The sequence below is a fragment of the Cyprinodon variegatus genome, unplaced genomic scaffold (genome assembly GCF_000732505.1).
Source record: "Cyprinodon variegatus isolate N-32 unplaced genomic scaffold, C_variegatus-1.0 Scaffold174, whole genome shotgun sequence".
In the NCBI taxonomy this organism is placed as follows: Eukaryota; Metazoa; Chordata; class Actinopteri; order Cyprinodontiformes; family Cyprinodontidae; genus Cyprinodon; species Cyprinodon variegatus.
The window spans coordinates 435,819-454,555 of record NW_015150627.1 but is presented as its reverse complement, the minus strand read 5'-3'; the positions used below and the strand labels follow the sequence as shown (position 1 = coordinate 454,555).

The window sequence follows — 18,737 nt, the reverse complement described above, 5'->3', positions numbered from 1 at the left end:
AGTTCAAGTTTTAACTCAGAGTTGGTTGAACTTCCTTATTGAAACAGGCCCCTGGTCTTTCCTGACCCTTAAACTCATAGATATCCAAAAGGCCTTTATTATGGATATCTATGCTTAAACTAATCAGCACACCTAACTGTGCTGTGCTGTTTAACTCCACACTCATTGGTTGTTTTGCCTTAAGCTCCGCCCCTATCACTTCCTGATTGGCCTTTTTTTTATCCCGTATGTGCGCGTGTTTAGAGCCCGAAATTATTCCTTCTAGTCTGCACTTCTGTAAAGAAGCAAGAGAAAGTGTTTTGATTTGTGCAACCAACGTTAGCATGTCAAAATAATATTTTATTCTAAAGTATAATACAGTTTATTACCAAACACTTTTTTTTCTTACTTTTGTAAAACTAAATATACTGAGCCAGACAGGAGTTCTGAAGACTGCAGAAAAAATGGACACCAAAACATCTGCTGTTTTTTGTTTGGAAAACATAATTAGTTTTCCACATAATAGTGCTATCTAATTTACTATTTCTACTTCTAGAAAGAGGACAAACACTATTTATATTGATTTTTTTTAACATAAATTTCCACACAGTCCATAAGTAAATTAGTCCATTAGTGTTTGGTAAAAATGCTTGAATCTGGCTGTTTAATTTGGATATTATTACATTACAGATAAGATAGTATTATATTTTCTTTTAATAATTGTTAAAAGGGATTTTATATTTGAATAAACTTAACCTCATTCATAGTGTTGTGCTTTGTAAATAATGCCACTAAAAAAAGAAAATAGACATAAAGAGCTATTTTAACAGACGGTAAGTAACATAGGATGATATAAACGTTTTTAGTTACTTTTAATCCTTTAATATTAAATATACACAAAATACTAACATTATATGTTCATAGGAAAGACAGATATGCAGTAATAATGATGCTGGGCAGCCTGAAGGTGAAGCAGCTGGTCCTTCAGCGCTTCAGGTGATGTCTAAATTATTTTAATTACAAATTAAGGAGCAGCTTTTATACGCTATATAATTACCAATGTGTATTGATATGGCTGAATTTAGGGAACTCAAACAATGAGGTGATGTTAAATTTTGCTCAGTATGAGGAATTGGATTCTATGATCTCTGTTGGAGCTCACAAATTAATTTTAGTATAGTTAGCCTGATTTACATGTTTGGTTGGCTGTTATCTCCATTTCAGATGTATTATAGAAAGAAATGTGTTTCCAATGTTATGATAAAATTAGCACTGCAACTAAAGATTATTATGGATATCAAGTTTTCTGTTGATTATTTTTTTTTGATTAATCAATTAATAATCGGATAGAAAACGGTTCCTTGAAGGTTTTTTTATTGAATGAAACCAGTTGAAACAGAAATGTTTCTTCTTGGGGAGTTCTGGATGGAGAATACTGACAGACAAAAATATTTATCTTAAATGCAAAAAACAATTTTTATATAATTACTGCTCTAAGAGGGTCACTCTGTCAGCTAAAGGCATGTTTTAGGGTCTCTATACTTAAGTTAACAATTTATTGATTACTAAATCTCTTGACAATTATTTCAATAATCGATTAATCCGATTCATTGCTCCAGTCCTTGATAAAATACATGAAATAGGCCAGACAGAGTAACTACAGCCTAGATGTATAACTTCTATAGTAAAGTTAGTATTCTAAATGCTCAGTGTCAGTTCCTTTTTTTAATTCCCATGCACACGTAAATACAATACATTTATTTGCCGTCCCTTGAATGTATTTAACTTTGTTTCAAAGAGTGGGTTTGACCTCTGCACAATTCTATATCTTTAAAAGAAAATACAGGATAAAAACACACATAACAGACATATTTAGACTATATTTGGTTAAATAGGCACTTATTTGCCCTCTTAGTCGCTGGTAAGTTCAAAAGCAACTCTTTTCAAAGAGGAGAAAAGTCATAATTCTACATTCATCACACACTAGATGCTTCAAACATTGATAAACAGCATCTAGTGTGTGTAGTGCTTTATGCTTGTAGTGCAATTTGTATACACGTAGCGAGAAAAGCTGCTTTTCTCTTTAAACGATATGCGCCCTGATGATCATGTCAAGCTTAAAAAAAAAAAAAAAAAAAAAGAGCATGCATAATTTTTGCAAAGGACCAATGACATGAGACCGATGAAACTTAGCACCAATAGTGTCCCTACCAAAGTTGAAATCAAACCTACGCTGTCCCCCCTTCTGAAAATGCACTTTTTTTTTCTTTTACAATTTTGGATTGAAAAGTTGAAAAAGACAAACACAAAGTGCTTTATTCAGTGTAAATAGTTTATTATATATTTTGAAAATCTCATATCACCTATTAAAAAAAATGGTATTTAGAGCTGATAAACTATCTAAAATAGATTCATTGTGAGTGGAGAATTAAAATGCCAGAATTACCCAGTTGGAAGTATCATCTAATTACAATGAAGCTGATATGAAACAAGCAGAATGACGCCATTTTTAGCAGGAGGCATCATCACTTACGGAGAAGTAATTACAGGCCAAATAAGACTTTGAATGGTTAGTGGCTGCTAAGCTGACACGTGTTAATACTTCTCTACCAGAGTATTTAGCTATATGTGATCCACCTGCAGCCAAAGCACCAACTCTGCATCCTGTTAGCTTGAAGTATTCTGATTAAACACACTACTGTGAATTTCTGCCTGCATTTGGCTTATTTAAATAAACAAAAACTGAAAAAGCAAAAAAACCAAAACAAAACTATAAGTTAAAAGAACATTCAAGTTGTATATCACAAGGCAAAGAATACTTGTTTTAACAATATGTACAATATCACCCATCTGACAATGGAAATTAAAAAAAGAAACTGTAGAAAAATATCTGTACAGGAACCCTTTTGTGTTGTCACACCTTTAACGATGACGGACACACGAGATGAAACGCTTCAAAGTTTTGTTTCAGTGGTTAAATACTATACATAACAAAATACAGTAAAGAAAAGACAGTAGCAACTAATGCTCAGTTATGTCAAGTATTACAAGAGCCATTGGGGTGGAGTCTTAACTCCTGAGAAAATGTTTAATGACGCTTCACAGGCTCGTTTACTTGTCGTAAATTGTTCCCGGAACTACATAAAAGGCTGTGAATTTAAAAATAAAGCACATACTATATCTAAATTGGAGTCCAGGTAAGATTTGTTTTCACAGAAGAGCTACCAAATCAGATTTTAACGTTAGATGTAACAGAAGATATGCAGTGCTTTGCAAAAGTGTTTCTATCCCATTTTGAAGTTATGAATTTGAAGGAAACTGATTCATATTTTTTTAAAAATATATTTTTAATAATACATTTTGGAGAATTGTGCGAGAAAACTAAACAGACCATCTCTCCTGCTAAACATAGTGGTGGCAGCATCATGCTGTGGGGGGATTTTTTTATTTTTTATTTTTTTCAAACCCTGCGAAAAGATTATTAAAAAGTCTTGCAACTGTAACATGACTGCCACACATTAGGATTTATGATTTTTTTTTTTTTTTTGGTCTTTTTAACCCAGCTTCACTGTCATTTCAGTTCACAATGATGCACCACTTTGTGCCGGGTTATTGCATAACATGCCATTAAAATAAAAGATGGGTTCTGGGTTAAAAAATGGAAGCAGTTTAAATGCTTTTGCAGGACACTGTAAAAAAAAGTATGGAAATGTCTGCAATAAATACAGTTCACATTAGAGTGGTCTATTTTTTCTTTTTACACATATTTTAGTACAAATATAGAGTTTTAGATATGTTTTGCTTACTTTCTTCATGCCTGTTCACCCCTGGTTTTTAAAAAAAGGAATGAGATGATAAAAAAAAAAGGTTTGAGGAATGAATGAGAGCACAGGAATGTGTCAGAAGTTATTTAAATAAAATGAAATAAAATTAAAAAGAAAAAAAAAAAACAGCGAAAAGGGGGAGAACTTCCCGTACATTCCAGACTAGCTTTTCCAGAGTAACATTATTTCACATGGCTCCTAAGGCCTCTGCATGTCCAGTTTAACATCTCGTTTACATTAAAGTCAGCTCAAGTCTTATTGCTTTAAGTGGGGTTAATTAAAATATTCAAACAGAAGAAAAAAAAATCACAAAACAACAAAAAGGTTCAGGCACTTGACTTGATTTCTATGTTAGATTCAGTCCCAAACACATCTCAGTCCTTCATTGTTTGACATTACGGTATACATAGTCCTCTTATTTGCTACAAACACTCGATATCCTTTGTTCTGCGTCAGACTTTCTTTCAACCCATCTTTCCACGCTCCTCTCCTCCCATCCTCTCCTGCACATCCTCTGTCCTCGCTTGTTACACGACCACTTCTCCGTTATTCACCGGCCGCAGGTTCTGATCGTCGAAGCGCCTCCTGACGCTCCTCCGCACGGCGTCGGCTCGTCTGTAAGGTTGATTCCTCAAATCTGGGAGAAGTAGGAGGAAGAGGGGATGGGACAGGAGAGCTTAAAGTCAGCGTACCGTATGTCAGTGCTTTGTTTTTCTGTAATGAGCCCACACATTCAGGAGTGCTGGTAGCCTAACTTTTCAAAGCAGCATGAGATCTAAGCACACAGAATAAAAACAAGTCTGACTGAGATGGCTTTTTACAGTAAACCTCTGCATGAATCCAGAAACGTCTCATGCATCTTGTGAACCCAAGATGCATATAACTTTATTTAAAGATAGAAGAAACAACTAAAGGAAGCAAGATTTTCAAATAATCAGGGTAAAAAGATAAAGAGGAACCTGAACAAACAAAATCGATACAAGAAGGGAGATAATAAAGAAATGCTTGCCAGGTTTGGGACACATCCACCACTACAGGAGTGCTACTGGAGGACTTCCTTACCCTCAAGGGGACATTTGGAAATTTAGTAATATTATTCTTCTTTAGTTCTGGATGAAGAAAAGACAAAATGAAGGTTAAAAATAAGAGGAAGATGCGGGCTGACTGGTGCATGTCAGCTCGACATGATCGCTTTGGAGAACTGCGACAGCGGAGCGGACAGGAGAGGCTCAGAGAGGACAGAGCTGGAGGATGTTAACTAGCTCAACTGCATAGAATAATAGAAGCCTGTTTTGTTTCTGTTACTAGACCCAAACTGCTTTAGCAAAGTGGCTACCAGCGTATCAGGAGACAAGCCCATTTCAAACCTCCAGTTAGGAGTGACTGTAAATAAATAAAAAAAATAAAAAAAAGCATGGACCCAAACACACAGCAGAATTGTTATATTCAGCAGAACCATCACCATAAACCGACCAAAGCATGCAACCACCCAGGATACACTCACTAATAGAAATGAACGTGCACAAGAACCCGGCTGCATGACCGTTAGCTCAATCAGGCAGCAGTAATGGAACGTCATGCAGCAAATACAGTGGCTTGCAAAAGTCTTAGTAAATGAAATGTTCTCATTACTACCTGCAAACTTATTTTTGTGGGATTTTCTGGTGCAATAGACCAAAACAATATAGTGCATAATTGTGAAGTGGATTTTATTATTGATGAGTTGAGATAAAATCATTAAAAGTAAGACATATGAGTCCCATTTGCTGTTTGCTTTTAAGAAAAATGCTTTTTTTTGTCTTTATTAACCAAAGCATCTTCTTTCACACTTTGTTCCTAATATTGCAAAGTTGATTGGCAGAAAACAGACTGCAAATATCCCAAAATCACCATCTTAATGGCTTGTGAGGAAAAAAAATTATAATTTTCCTTCCACTTCAAAATTATATTCTTCCTCACTTTAGTCTATCACACACCCATCCAAAACAGGTAAGTTTATGTTTATAAGAGCAAAATTGTTTAGTCAGACTTTAAATCAGGCTTTGTGAATTCTTTTGCAAGGCACAGTAAGAGCAAAGCAGCCTTCTGACAGAAAAAAAATAAGTCAGGAGCAAGAGCAGTGCAAATATCAGCTAGAAGAGCAAAAGTGCATTGTGGGAAAGCAGAAAAGTTAAAGCAAGCAGCGTGCAACAATCAGTATCACTAGTGGTGATGACATGTGATAAATGAACACAAACATTATAATTTTATCTTTCAAAACATTGTAAATCAAACAAGCAAGTGATAATGCCACAGGCACTAGATACAATATTAGTCATACCTGAGGTGTATATTTAAACAGACTGTGTGTGGTATTGAATGTGGCTAACTGAGCTGCAGCTTGCTGACCATGTTAGATGGATGGCCACCAGGTGGCAGTACTCAGCCTGGCATTGTTGATGCTACATTGGGGGAAAAGTTTCCTCCTTGGAAGGCGGCTGTTTCTGTGACATTATGCTCTGCTGAGGTGGGTCAAAATGATGGTGAAAAGTTGTGGACGTCACGCTTCATGCAGGTGGGCTGAGAAAACATTTCTAAAAACACACCATCATGCTTAAGGACAAAAAAAAAAAGCACACAACACACAGTGAGGATTTGGCGTGTGTGTCCCTGAGAAAACCAGTGTCCACAGTATAAAGGGTTAAAGGGGGGTTGTGAAGAGGCATGCATGCAGGAAAAAAATATATAAAGAAGAGAACGTTTTGTTCCAGCAACCTTTAAGAAGAGACAGAGATCTACAAGCTTTAGTAATGGTACTCCTCATTGAGAGCGGGCTCACAGAAGAACCGAGAGCCGCGCTTGGCTGTGCGGGCGGTAAAGGGCACGGTCTTCAGCACTGCATCGAGAACGACAGGGAGAACAGCCAAGACACAAAACAGGACAAACACAATATGAGAAAAGCAGGTCTTCTCTACAGGATTTAGAAACGGTTAGCAGTAAGCAGGTACCCCACTGCAGCAGCAGGACCCCTGGAGAAATGTTTGGATGCTAATCCTAAAACCCCGTTTTTACCCCATTATCATCTTAAACCTCAAACATCATAAAAAAAAACATATGAAATGTTCTTTGATTTATTTCTAGTCTAGTAGCAAATCATTTCTAGAAGAAACAATTAGGAATCACTTAACTCTTAGATGTGAAAGACTAAAGTCTAATACCAGACCCATAAACAAAAGAAATTAGTATAGAGTTTTGTTAACATATATAAACAGACATCTTAGCAAATACTTGAGAGATCTTGTGTAATGACCTATTATACACTGCTCAGAAAAATAAAGGGAACACTCAAATAACAAATCCTAGATCTAAATGAATGAAATATGAAAATAATAAATGGAAATCAAATTAATAAAACATTGTAGGCCTGGATTTGGAGTTAAACATAAAATATAGGTAGAAAAAAACAATACAGGCCGATCGAACTTTGATGTAATGTCCTTTAAAACATCTCAAAATGAGGCTCAGTATTGTGTGTGGCCTCCACATGCCTATATGTTCCTATCCTGATGAGGTGGTGGAAGGTCTCCTGAGGCATGTCCTCCCAGACCTGGCCTAAAGCATCTCCCAATTGCTGGATAGTCTCTGGTGCAATGTGACGTCTCTGGTTTGATTGAGACACAATGTCTCAGATGTGCTCAATCAGATTCAGGTCTGGGGAACAGGCGGACCAGTCCATAGCTTCAATGCCTTCATCTTTTAGCACTTTGAGATTTTTTTTAAATGTTAAGTGCAATACAAATAAAATTTATTATTATTATTATTATCTTTGCCGACACACTCCAGCCACATGAGATCCAGCATTCTTCTGCATTAGGAGGAACTCAGGGCCAGCCGCACCAGTATATGGTCTCACGAGGGGTCTGAGGATCTCATCTCTGTATCTAATAGCAGTCATGCTACCTCTGGGGACCGCATAGGGAACTGTGCAGCCACCCCACACCATTACTGACCTACTGCCAAACTGGTCATTCTGAAGGATGTTGCAGGCAGCAGATCGCTCTCCACAGTATCTCCAGACTCTGTCATGTCTGTCACATGTGCTCAGTGTGAACCTGGCCCTTCATACCATGCTCATGAAGTTGGTTTCTAACCGTTTGCGCAGACACATGCACACTGTGGCCTGCTGGAGGTCATTTGGCAGTACTTTGGCAGTGCTCCTCCTGTTCGTCCTTGCATGATGGTGGAGGTAGTGGTCCTACTGCTAGGTTGTAGACTCCTCTATTTCTCCTGGTGTAATGGCCTGTCTCCGAGTAGCGGCTCCATCCTTTGAACGCTACGCTGACAGACACAGCAAACTTTGTTGCCACAACACGCATTGATGTGGCCTGAATGAGCTGGTCTACCTGAGCCACTTGTGTGGGTTGTAGAGTCCGTCTCATACTACCACAAGTGTGAAAGCATGAGCAACATTCAAAAGTAACCAAAACATGAGCCAGAAAGCATAGGTACTGAGAAGTGGTTTGTGGTCCCCACCTGCAGAACCACTTCCTTATTGAGTGTGTCTTGCTAATTGCCAATAATTGACTGTCGATTGTCTTTTCCATTTGCACAAAAGCATGTGAAAATGATTGCTGGTCAATGCTGCTTCCTAAGTGGACAGTTTGCTAAAATGTTAATTTATTTGAAGTTGTATTGCGTTGTGTATGTGATCCCTTTATTTTTTGAGCAGTGTATTTATATCAACTAAATTTAACTGCAGCTGATTGATTTGTGCATCTTTTTATAAAAAAATAAAAAAAACAACGAAATATCAAAATAGGGGGAAAACTACATTATGTTGCCTTTTAAATATAATAAAGAAGCGAACTGCTGATTGCTCATCACATTTTACAGGAAGTTTCTCTCCCCTTGTTATGGAAGAAAAGGACAATTATTTTCTTGTTTCAACTGACTGACATCCAGAGACAGTCAGATGCTGGCCCTGCACGTACAATAAAGATGGTGTTACAAAGCAAAGGCGAAGAAGATAAGCCATGAGCACCAGGTACCTTTCACTCTGGAAGCACTGAAACAGCTGCTTTATTTTGCTGGAATCGTTGTGTTAGTTAGCTTAGAAACCCTTTTTAAAGCTGAGGTGAACCTTCATGCAGAGTATAAAGGATGTGATTGAGTGTGTGGCTGCAGTTTGTAGACTGGATCTGGTGACGCTACCCGTGATGATGTCCTCGATGGCGCCGTCTTTTCCCTCGTAGACGTGACGGCTGTCCTTCACCTGCTTCCTCCTAAGCTCCTGGATGAGCTCTTGTTGTTGCCGCTTGCTTTTATGGGAGGGAGACTGAGGAGCACACAGAAAAGAAAGGAAAAGCCACTGAGCCTGGTCCTGATAAAGGTTTATCCCCACTGCATATTTGCTTTGTGTAAGAGGTTGCTGAAGGTCAACAACTCGATGCACAACTCTCCAGATGCTCATCCAGGAGCGATTCCTGCTAATCAGCTGAGTTTCCTTAGATAGAAACCTTTAAACAATCAGTCTGTATGATCTGATTGATTCTTCTCTACATCTAAGTCCAGTTTTAAAACACTTTCTTAGCCTACAAAGCCAGATGGTTCTTTTTTTTGTTTTCCTATGCTTCTGGTATATATTTTTAAAATCTATGTAATGTAAATTTGATTTACTGATTTTATTGTAGTGTTTTGTAATGTGACCTCTTGAAAGGCGCCCATAAAAATCTATTAAATAGACAAATTTCACTCTGCAAAAATGTAAATTTAAGTAAATTTTTCTTAAAATGCATGTATATTTCCATGATTTGAGAATGCAAGTAAGAATTGCCATGGAATATTTTTAAGCACATAATATATCCTGTTTTAAGGGGGAAAAAACCTCATATTGGCAGATCATTATATTTATTTACCTGCTCAAATTAAGGGCAAATAATTTACATTGAGACATATTTGCTTTTATCCCGCATTTTTAAATCAATTTATGAGGTAATCACCAACAGTCTTTTTCTCCTGCATCATATCCCTTCATCCTTAGGATCTGTGCAAGTTAATTAAATAATCACTGATTCTGAGTGATGTTCCTCAGCAGGGAATCTTTCTGTATGTCCTAAATACAAGCTAGCACAGCAAGCAGCCCGCGCTCAACTAATCTTCCAAACAAGAGTCTCGGGGAGGAGAGGATGGAGCGGAATGGAGAGAAGTGGATCTGGATTTCCTTCTGGTAACTGCTAATTCCTCAGGGGAGAGTGAATACAAAAAGTAACCAACCTTCTGGTCTTCCTCCATCATGGCCTCTTGTTCTAGAAGTTTCTCCATCATGAGCTGCTCCTGCCTCTTCTTCTGCTCGTTGTCCTCCTCCGCTTGCTGGGAAGCAAAAGATGATTTATTATTAGAAATGGTGATTAAAAGGTCACACCTTGTCCTGAAACAGATACAATTTCACTTCAGAGTGACTGAAGGAAAACAAAATTAAACCCGAAGCAAAGACCTGCAGAGTACGTCCACTAACACACCTGTACAAAGACATTTGTGATGCCTTTTCCAGTAATTTCTTTATTAAAGGCATCTTGATGCTAATTGTATAACTGAGCTCTCCCAATTGAACTTTTCCCAAGCTTTATTAGAAAAAAATACATGACCTTGTGTGTGTTATTTCATATTTCTTTTTTATAAGGTTTTCATTTTTGTTAAAGAATAATAGACCTTGAACTTTTTCACATGCTGCCATGTGAAAAGGTTTAACCTTAACATATTCTGTATATTATTAGGGTTTCCTGTGACTCATTAAAACAAATTAGTACATAACTTGTGAAATTAAAAAATAAGTTAAACATGTTTTGTTTCCATTTCCATTTTCTCACAAATGGACATCAAGAGAGAGGCCTGCATTTATTCTGCGCCTGCTCAGTCTCTGTAGAAGCATCTTTCCCTGCAGCTCTACCTGCACGGCCATTTAGAGAATGTCTCTACCAGCTTCTCACATCTAGATAGTGGTATATTCAAAAATAAGATTTGAACGCCTCCGGGCTCATGTTTCTGAAGCTAATTGATTGGTTTGGCTGGATTTTATTTGGAGTTATCAGAGTTAAGGGACCTGAATAGAAATGCACACATTTCAGATTTTAATAGCCAAAAAAAAACAAAAAAAAGCATCCTAATCCATCCACTTTAAAAACAAGATCATCTACAAGATATAAGCCCTAAATATCACAATGAGGTTAGTAACTGAAGGCCCAAAGTGTGAATGCTTTGCAAGAGAAGGCGTGCAATCAACTCACCCTGTACGCCTTCACAAACCGCACAAACACCGGGAAGAAAACAGACGGCGGAGTTGTTTTAGAGTTCTCCCCGAAGAATTTCACAGCCTCATCAAAGGCATCCTTTTTTTTTTTTTTTTTTTAAAGAGAGGGGGAAAACAACAAGTTAGTGATTCAATATTTAGAGTATCACTGAGAGCAAAGTGGGTTTCTGTTATTCCACGCTACCTGTGCAATCTTAGCATCATCCTGCAGCTTTTTCAGCTTCCCCTCATTGTGTGTGATAAAGTCCTTCAGCATAGTGTTGTGACCATGCATGCTGTACTCTCTCCTGGTCAGCTCCATGCCTCTCTGCAGCTCCTTGACGTCCAGCAGGACGTTCTCTAGAGACACTACAAGAACACAGGGAGCGTGATAATATGTCGCAATATGGAGAATGATAATATTTGCCTTACAGATAAATTGTTTGCTCACCTGCAGCTGCTTTTTCAACATAGTGCAATTCATTGTGAAAGAGAGACACTTGTGGGTATTTCTCTTTGACCACATTGGCAATGTAGTGCAGCAACGTTATTTTGCGGTCTGTTGACTTGGTATCAAGCAGCTAAAAGAAAATACAATAAAAAAAAATGTTTCAGAAGAGGAAAAACGGAAGATTGGTTTTAACTGCCTTCAAAACCAACTCACCAAATCTAAACTCTGCAGCTTGAACCCATACACTGCTCCTCGTTTGCTGCTGTTCATGTAGTTTCCAAGTGCCAAAATAATCTGCAGAATGTGTAAATAGGGATCAGAAACTATACAGGAGAAAGGGATTAAGATTTTTTTAATTAAAAAAAAAAAAAAATCCAGCTACCTCTAAAATCTTCTTTAACTTCTGTGATGACTTGATGGACACAGACGCTGCGATGACCGCATGCAGTTGCTAAAGACAAGCAAACATTTTGACACGTCAATTTTTGGACTCCACAGCATCATAAAATACCGAGATCAAGTACGAGGCCGTCTTAATCACCGGTGTGAGCATCTGCACGCTTTCGCTGAAGTTTCCGATGAAGGCCATGATGGTCATCTTCTGCATGAGCCGCTCGATCTTGCTGAACTGCATCATGAAGCGGTCCTCGTCAGTCAAGCTCTCCAAAGGCTTCCGCTCCTTCTCGAACTGCCGCAGGACTTTGATCTCGTTCTCGGTTGGTTGGAAGCGCATCAGGCACTCCACAAAGTCAACCGGCAGAGTCCGCAGGTCGAATCTGGAAGACAAGGAGACAGAGAATATTGTAGGTGACCAAAAATAAACATGCTAGTGCCCTAAATTCTGTAAAATGGAATATTTTTTACAGATTTTGACCAGAAAGCAGTGGCTTGTCCTTTAGTGGTCGGGAGTGTTGTAGCAACGATGTACATTTGCTTGAGTTTAATTTAATATTTTGAGAATATTTGATTTTTTACCGATTTTATAGATCTGCCTGTCTGATGGCATAATTCAAACAAATAAAAATGATGTGATCGTTAATATGATTATGATGCCAGATGCGGTCTCAGCTTAGCTTAATGCTAGCAACCAATCAAAAAACAAAAACAAAGTGAGAGGCTTACAACTGAATGGCCTTGCAGATCTCCTCGTTTGTCTTGCTCACTTTCCTCAGAGTGATGGCCAGGTTCTTCGCCCTGTTGGAGTCCAGCAGGGTCACCTTATTGGGTCCCTTATGAGTGACCTTCTGTTTATTCATGGTGAGGTCGATGGGTGGGCCCTGAGCTTTAGTCTTAAACATCTCCTCAAACTCATCAACATTTAGGTCCTAAAAGGCAGAAAAGATTATATTTTTTTATTAGTATGGACAGTTTGTGGGATCAGAGCTCGTGTTCTGAGGGTGGGTCCGGTACCTCAAGTATCCTCTCATCATCGATCTCGTTGAAGACGGTCCCATTGATCTGGTTTGGTTTCAGGGCTACCCAGTTAAAGACGGGCATGCGGAACTTTGTCTTGATAGGTTTCTTGATCTTAACAGCTGAATGACACAAAGAGAAATTTACATCATGGACTATAAAGGTTCAAACAAACATACCAACTGACATGCAGGAGAAATAGATTCTGGAACTGAAAACATCCGATCTCTAAAAACATACAACCGGATTCAGGTTTGATCACACCAGAGATTAAAGGTATTTTATTTGATTGACATCTATATATCCTCAATTAAAACCTCTGCTTTGTATCATTAATATTATTTGAGTTGTCCTTCTTGGCTGAGGAACAACACCGAAGGCTATTTCCGTTTATTAACTCGTGCATATGGTCCAGGATTACTTCCTTGCCCTGAGGCCAAACTATTTATTGGGCAGATTAAAGCTATTTGTAGCCACCAGAGCTGCTCCACTGAACCTGAATGTTGAGGTGGCGCCCTGCACCAGCGTACAGACAAGGTGTCAGCAGAGACACAGCGAGAGATAAGGCTGTCATGGGAAAGGTAAACAGCATTCCGGTTGTACAGACTTATCACTTTAACCAGATCAATGTGCCTCTGCATGCAACAAACATGTTTTTAAGAAACTAACACTTCACTCAAACAATGACACAGCACTACAGGCAAGAGTAGGGGGTGAACCATGCAGAGGCTCTGAATGTGGTATGATCCTATTCTGAAAGATTTACAGCATTTCTTTGTGTAATGTGTAATAAGATAACGTCCTGATGGGACCATATACACATCATCATGTTACAACCACAAAATGTTAAGTGTTTTATCAGGTTTCTGGAAGGAATATAGCATTTTAAAAACATTTTTTTATAGTTAAACAAAATCAGAAAGTGGGCCGTCTATTTATGTGAAGCACTCCGAATCGGTACTTTATGGAAACACCTTTTTCTCCAATTATAGCTGCTGATGAGAGGTGTCACTGCCATCTGGTGACTGAAATGTTTTCTCATTCTTTTTTTGGAAAACAGCTCAGATTCATTCTGATCGTACCAAGAGCATCTATAAAACCCAGTTTTGAAGAAATTCTGTCAATTTGCTTTGAGTCAGGGCTTTAACTGGGATATCTTCACAGTAACATACTCTGACTGAAACACTCTACTGTGGCTCTGGCTTTACTTTATGGGTCGCTGTCCAGCTGGATGGTTGCACCTTTCTTCCATTGTTGCCTTATGTGTAGCTTCCTCAATCAAACAGACCTCCCAGCAAAATAAAAATTTCCCCACAGCATAATGCTGCCCAACCATGCTTCAACAGCACCCTCAAATTCATGTTTGTTCTGTATCACCAAACTGTTTGTTTGCTATATTTTACCCTAATAGCTCAGTTTGTACTTCTCAGTTAACAATTGGGTGAACATTTTATTCAATTTCAAAATCATACAGTGCTCTACATTGGTCTATTAATTAACCCCCCCAAAAAAACACACTTATGTTTGTGGTTGTAATTTGACAACATGTAAAAAGGTTAAAGGGCTATCTATATCTAGGCACCTAGGATTTTTTTATTGATAATGCTCAATATTTATAATCCAAATTCCTCTGTGACCTAACAAGAAAACAAGACGATCTGGTTTAAAGTATGAATGATACCACATTTAAAACCAAGGAAAAACTACCAAAGGTGTATAGAAGTCAGAGGGGAGGAATAACACTGAACTCAACAGCAGGAACCTACAGAAAAGCTTGATGGGTCCCTCTGGTTTGCGGGAAAAGATTTAGAAAGAAATAGGAAATTTGTCATAGTTAGTAAGAGTGTTTGAAGAAGCACATACCAATGAGACATTTTGAAACTTTTGCAGTTGGAGGTGTGTGTTTACACAGGACTTGAGAAAATAGAGCTAACTCATCCAGATAGTACACAAGTACACATAGCAGCAACAATACACCCACATGTACATACAGATCTTACAGGTTTGTCTTGACACTGAGCTCATTCAAACCCTTATCGTCATTTTAGAGGAGCACACCCAGAGTTCAAATGTGGGATGTATCAGTTAGGAACAACTTTCAAGTCTTAAACATACCTGAATATGAAGAAACAAGCTTTAAATCTACATCAGTATTTGCACTCAAGGAATTCAACGCTTTGGTTGCATTTTAGCTTTGAAGGTGATTTTATTTATTTATTTTTATTTTTTTGCTGTATTAAGATGAAGACCATAAAATAATTTAGGGTCAATCTCACCTGCCAGCCCTGAGTTCATGATCACAGTGGGAGTCCCACATCCAGGCAGAGGGGGGGCCATAGGAGGAGGTGGAGGAGGCAATGGGGCAGATATCTCTGAAAGGAGCCCAAAGGGGGGAGGTGGAGGAGGTGGGGGTGGCGGCGGGGGAGGTGGGGCAGCGGCAGCTGGAGTTTCTGTCGATGGCCCATTTGGCACTAAGAGAGATTGAGGAGAACAAATGTTTTTTTTTAAACACAAAAAATTATGTAGCCTTAAATCTAATGCATGCAATGCCAAAAATCTAGAGCTTGAATTTTCTGCCTCACTATTACTCATCTATGTCCCAGTGTTTCACACGGGCTGATTTCATTAAGAACCTACGTTGCCCGTGGACAGGTGGTGGAGGAGGCGGTGGAGGTGGTGGGGGTGCAGCGGCTGGACTTCCTGCATGGTTCTGAACAGCAGCCGTACCGTTTGCTCCCAACACTGCACCCGGCAAACCCTCCATCCCAGGCGGAGAAGAAGGCAGGATGGAGATGTCCCCGTCTCCTTTCTTTTGGATCCGGATGGTCCCCTGCTTCTCCAGCTCATGGATCTTCTTCTCCAGCTTACTCTGTCGCTGGATGGCCTCGTCCTTCTCCTTCAGCGTCTGCCTCAGCGTATGAATCTGTGAGGTGGTATCTTTGTAGACTTCCTGCAGGGGGAAAAACAAACAAAGTGTAAGGAACTCTAGTAACGGATGCACAGATTTGATGTTCTTCGACAAATTATTAAGACTTAAAAAGTTAAAAGAAGTTGATTCAAGAACGGACTTTGATGGCTTCAAGCTCCTTGTTTCTGGTCATCAGCTGCTTCTCCAGCTCCACAATCTTGGCCATGGCTTCATTTTCCATGTCCTGCAGCTTCTCCGTCATCTGTGAATGTGAGAAACAGGAAAAGTCCCACATTAACATGTTGCAGAGACAACGTCTAGCCCAAATTAATTCCTTAAGCATTTATCATGTTCATGTCTTCATTATAAGAAAAGTTTGGCCTTTCTTTTCAAGCTACGTCCTCATCAGTTTTCTGCAGCAGGAAACAATACAATATTAAGCCTTCTTCTAACATAAGATCATGGAGCAAGTCTGTTTAAAAGATTGTTGTGCTAATATCAACAATTGAGGGTTCTCACATGTGAAATGTTCTCCTCCAGCTCCTCCACTCGCTCCAGGGCAGCATTTTTGGTCTCTGCATCCTCCAACAGCGCTCCAACATCAAATACGTTATCCAAATAAGCCTGGATCTGAACCTGGAGCTTATCGCTTTCTGTGTGCTTTAGTTTCTGGAAAACAGGGATAAAAATCCATTGAAGTTTTTTTGATTTTTTGTGTTTACAATTTTTTTTATAAACACTGCATCAATCACATCTCTGCAGTTTTGAAAAAAAAAAAAAACTACGATTGACAGTTTGTCTGACGGGTGCATGACTGCAGCTTAAACTGTAAACTTTAGTCTAGGAGAGCTCAGCAGAAATCTGAACTCACATCCAAGTAGTCGTCCAAGCCCAGCTTGGTGAAGTCATACTGCAGGTGAACTCTAAAGTTCATGTCCTCCACCGAGTGCACAACAATGTTGATAAACTGCATACATGCAACCTGAAGAATAAATAAAAACAAACAGAAGGTCAGTTAAACAGCATAATATATACACTGATCCTAGAGTCAGGGTTTGATTTATGCTTTACATTATACATACGTTACAAGAATAATTTAATTGATTTAAGTACATAAAAAAATTATATGTTTTCATACTTTAACAAATTGGGTGGTAAAGATGTATAGAACAATAATTATTTATATGTTATTACTAATGATTACTTTTCATGAAGGAAAAACGGTGAAGGAAAATATTCTGTTACTTTTGCTGTCAATGGTTTTCAAAATCTTGTCTTGCCAAAGTGCATTAGTTTGTGTTCTGTAGCATTTAACAAGGTAGAAAAAACCTATACGCTGTTTGCAGAAGAAGTGACGAATAATTTGGATTTTTCTGATCGATTTCCCCGTCCAAGAGCCAATGAGGCTGATCAGATTCCCAAGAGTAGATCAAACAGTACGAGGGAACCAAACTGTTGCATCTGCATAAACTCACCATGAAGTCAATGTTATTGTCCTCATTCTTGAAGTATTCCATCAGCTTCTCAAACCGCTGCGTCTCCATGCAAACCTGCCAAGCAATACAGTTAAGTGAAAGGGTGAAAAAATTGGTAATGTTATCAACCCATTAAACTGAAAAAAAAAAAAAAGATTTCAGCAGATTTAGCTGCATCATATAAACCACCGGAAATGACACTTTAAAAAAAAACAAAAAAAAAACAATTATACATCTGCTAAATATTCTTCTGTTTTCACTGAACAGGAAAAATACCCCAATCAGTCTTGAAAGTGATTACTGTTCTTATAAATTATTTACACACATACCTGCTTTTATCTTATCTAAAAGCTGACACTGCATTCTTTTGGCTAATGTTATACCATAAATATAGCATTTCTGGGCCAAAATTCCCATTTTAATCACGGAACTTGAATTACCGTATAAAAAGATGGAAATATTTAGTAGAGTGAAGTTTGGCTGTTCAGAGGGGTCACTGGAAAGGCAGATTGAGGCGTGTTTATTTAAAAACCTCGAGCTTCCATCTGCAGCAGCAAATTAACTCCAGCAAAATAAAGCTAACTTCTCTGACTTTTATTAAAAATCCCAAAATAAAATGGCAATATCTGTGACCATTCTGCTTTGGTTTCATACCATCGGGAACATCTCTCAGCCTCCAGCTCATTAGTTGAGCTCTGCTCTGCCACTAATGCCACAGTCGCTGAGAGCAACACTCAATATTTCATTCACATGTGTAAATATTATATAAACTGCACACGCTCTATGTTTTTAAGATGTTCGCTACAAACTGAAGCTGCATTTAGCTCTGAATTCTCTCTCCCGCAGTCAGGAACTTCTCCTTACAGCCAAAGGTCAGGAGAGGCTATCTCGAACATCTGCTGCTGTGCTTTTCTGAGCTTTGATGCGCCTGATGAATTTTGTTAACATGTCAACAGTTTTCTTTGATTGCTGTGAGGGTTATCCCGTGTTACACACATAAACCAGTATCTGTGATCTCTTTGAAGCAATGCTTATAGAGAATGGTGCCGGATAAGTGTTCCTCTGGGGCACAGCGGCTGCTTGAAATGACACAGAATGTAAGGACAGAGGGGTCTCCTTAAAAACGCCCGTCCCAAGCAGGTCATACCTCCTTAAAGTTGTCGAAGGCAGAGAGAATAATTTCATGGCCTCCTCTCACGAGACAAACTGCTGCCAGGAGCTCCAAAACCAGAGCTTTGGTTCTGGAAACCACAGAGAAAGTCATGTTAGAAGAAGATAAAAAAAATTACAAATGTCAGCAGAGAGAACTTGAAAGTCCAAAAAAAATATATGTTATTGAAGCATCATGATAGCCTTGAACAGTTTTTTTTCCTTTCCATTTATTTCTGCAAAATAAAGTCTTTTGCATTCAGCACCGTTTTTC

At 38.5% G+C, this 18,737-nt stretch overlaps 1 protein-coding gene across 6 annotated transcripts in view; it reads right to left on the bottom strand.

The window, feature by feature from the left end:
- Positions 1-2,299: 2,299 nt before the first annotated feature.
- The window catches only part of fmnl2 (formin like 2), a 67,692-nt gene continuing 51,254 nt past the window's right edge, over positions 2,300-18,737 (bottom strand). Inside the window, exons 9-28 of one of the 6 annotated variants that reach the window (XM_015378534.1) lie at positions 18,462-18,555; positions 17,315-17,389; positions 16,711-16,821; positions 16,359-16,508; positions 16,000-16,101; positions 15,569-15,881; positions 15,208-15,402; positions 14,698-14,718; positions 12,929-13,053; positions 12,641-12,843; positions 12,060-12,294; positions 11,901-11,969; positions 11,732-11,812; positions 11,519-11,648; positions 11,273-11,436; positions 11,066-11,167; positions 10,056-10,151; positions 8,994-9,117; positions 6,558-6,678; positions 2,300-4,440 (exon numbers count right to left, since the gene is read on the bottom strand). In XM_015378534.1, the coding sequence (XP_015234020.1) occupies positions 6,587-6,678; positions 8,994-9,117; positions 10,056-10,151; positions 11,066-11,167; positions 11,273-11,436; positions 11,519-11,648; positions 11,732-11,812; positions 11,901-11,969; positions 12,060-12,294; positions 12,641-12,843; positions 12,929-13,053; positions 14,698-14,718; positions 15,208-15,402; positions 15,569-15,881; positions 16,000-16,101; positions 16,359-16,508; positions 16,711-16,821; positions 17,315-17,389; positions 18,462-18,555 (2,482 nt within the window). In that variant the 3' untranslated portion in view covers positions 2,300-4,440; positions 6,558-6,586. Of the gene's footprint in view, positions 4,441-4,812; positions 4,913-6,557; positions 6,679-8,993; positions 9,118-10,055; positions 10,152-11,065; positions 11,168-11,272; positions 11,437-11,518; positions 11,649-11,731; positions 11,813-11,900; positions 11,970-12,059; positions 12,295-12,640; positions 12,844-12,928; positions 13,054-14,697; positions 14,719-15,207; positions 15,403-15,568; positions 15,882-15,999; positions 16,102-16,358; positions 16,509-16,710; positions 16,822-17,314; positions 17,390-18,461; positions 18,556-18,737 lie in introns of all 6 variants that reach the window. The other 5 variants (XM_015378533.1, XM_015378536.1, XM_015378537.1 and 2 more) reach the window with 5 other exon arrangements.